The following is a 1,126-nucleotide window of genomic DNA, read 5'->3' as shown; positions in this document are numbered from 1 at the left end:
ACCTTCCTTCCAGTATAGACAAACAGAAACCATTACATTACCTTCCCTCCAGTATAGACAAACAGAAACCATTACATTACCTTCCCTCTAGTATAGACAGACAGAAACTATTACATTACCTTCCTTCCGGTATAGACAAACAGAAAACATTACATTACTTTGTCTCCAGTATAGACAAACAGAAAACATTACATTACCTTCCTTCCGGTATAGACAAACAGAAACCATTACATTACCTTCCTTCCAGTATAGACAAACAGAAACCATTACATTACCTTCCTTCCGGTATAGACAAACAGAAACCATTACATTACCTTCCCTCTAGTATAGACAAACAGAAACTATTACATCACCTTCCCTCTAGCATAGACAAATAGAAACCATTACATTACCTTCCCTCTAGTATAGACAAACAGAAACTATTACATTACCTTCCTTCCGGTATAGACAAACAGAAAACATTACATTACCTTGTCTCCAGTATAGACAAACAGAAAACATTACATTACCTTCCTTCCAGTATAGACAAACAGAAACCATTACATTACCTTCCCTCTAGTATTAACTTTACACTTCCAGTAAAAATCTTTGATGATTTTGATGAAGTCTTGGAAGTCGGGAATTACAAAATGGTGGCGGAATGCTCGACTGATCAGGACAATGTTTTCCCGAACCACTCTGTGGAAAGAAAAAGATCAAAGTTATTAAACGTACTGTATTTTTCGGAATATAAGACGCACCCTTATTTTGAAGACCAAGTTTTGGGGAAAAAAGCTACAGTCGCATTTGAAAGATTTTTCTTGAACAAAAATTCAATTTGATACTTTAAAAATTAGTATATATTGTTCTAAACACAAAAGAGCTCAAAATAAGAAAATAACGTAAATAAAAAAAAAAGGTTTACTTATATTTAGTTTGGTTCAAAACCTACAAAATATTCATTGCTTTCAGTGTCGCTTGGAAAGGAATCGTTGGATCCAATATTATGGTCAAAGAGAATGTCATCTTTCGTCCCATCCATTGTGTTACTGATACCACATTTCTTAAATGACTTAATCGCTATATCAGTTCTTACTTTTTCCCACAAATTCTTCAACCACATGCAGACCTGAGCAAGCATCGGTCT

The 1,126-nt window shown here is 34.6% G+C and overlaps 1 protein-coding gene across 1 annotated transcript in view; it reads right to left on the bottom strand.

Annotated features, from left to right (window-relative positions):
• LOC106472866 (glutaminase kidney isoform, mitochondrial-like) overlaps positions 1-1,126 on the bottom strand; it is a gene marked incomplete at its 3' end in the record, with an annotated part of 41,486 nt that overhangs the window by 11,249 nt on the left and 29,111 nt on the right. The window contains exon 4 of the mRNA XM_022401410.1: positions 549-678. Within this exon, the coding sequence (XP_022257118.1) occupies positions 549-678 (130 nt within the window). The remainder of the gene's footprint in view (positions 1-548; positions 679-1,126) is intronic.

Source organism: Limulus polyphemus, unplaced genomic scaffold (genome assembly GCF_000517525.1).
Source record: "Limulus polyphemus unplaced genomic scaffold, Limulus_polyphemus-2.1.2 Scaffold5683, whole genome shotgun sequence".
NCBI classification, from domain to species: Eukaryota; Metazoa; Arthropoda; class Merostomata; order Xiphosura; family Limulidae; genus Limulus; species Limulus polyphemus.
This window is presented reverse-complemented; position numbering and strand designations above follow the sequence as displayed.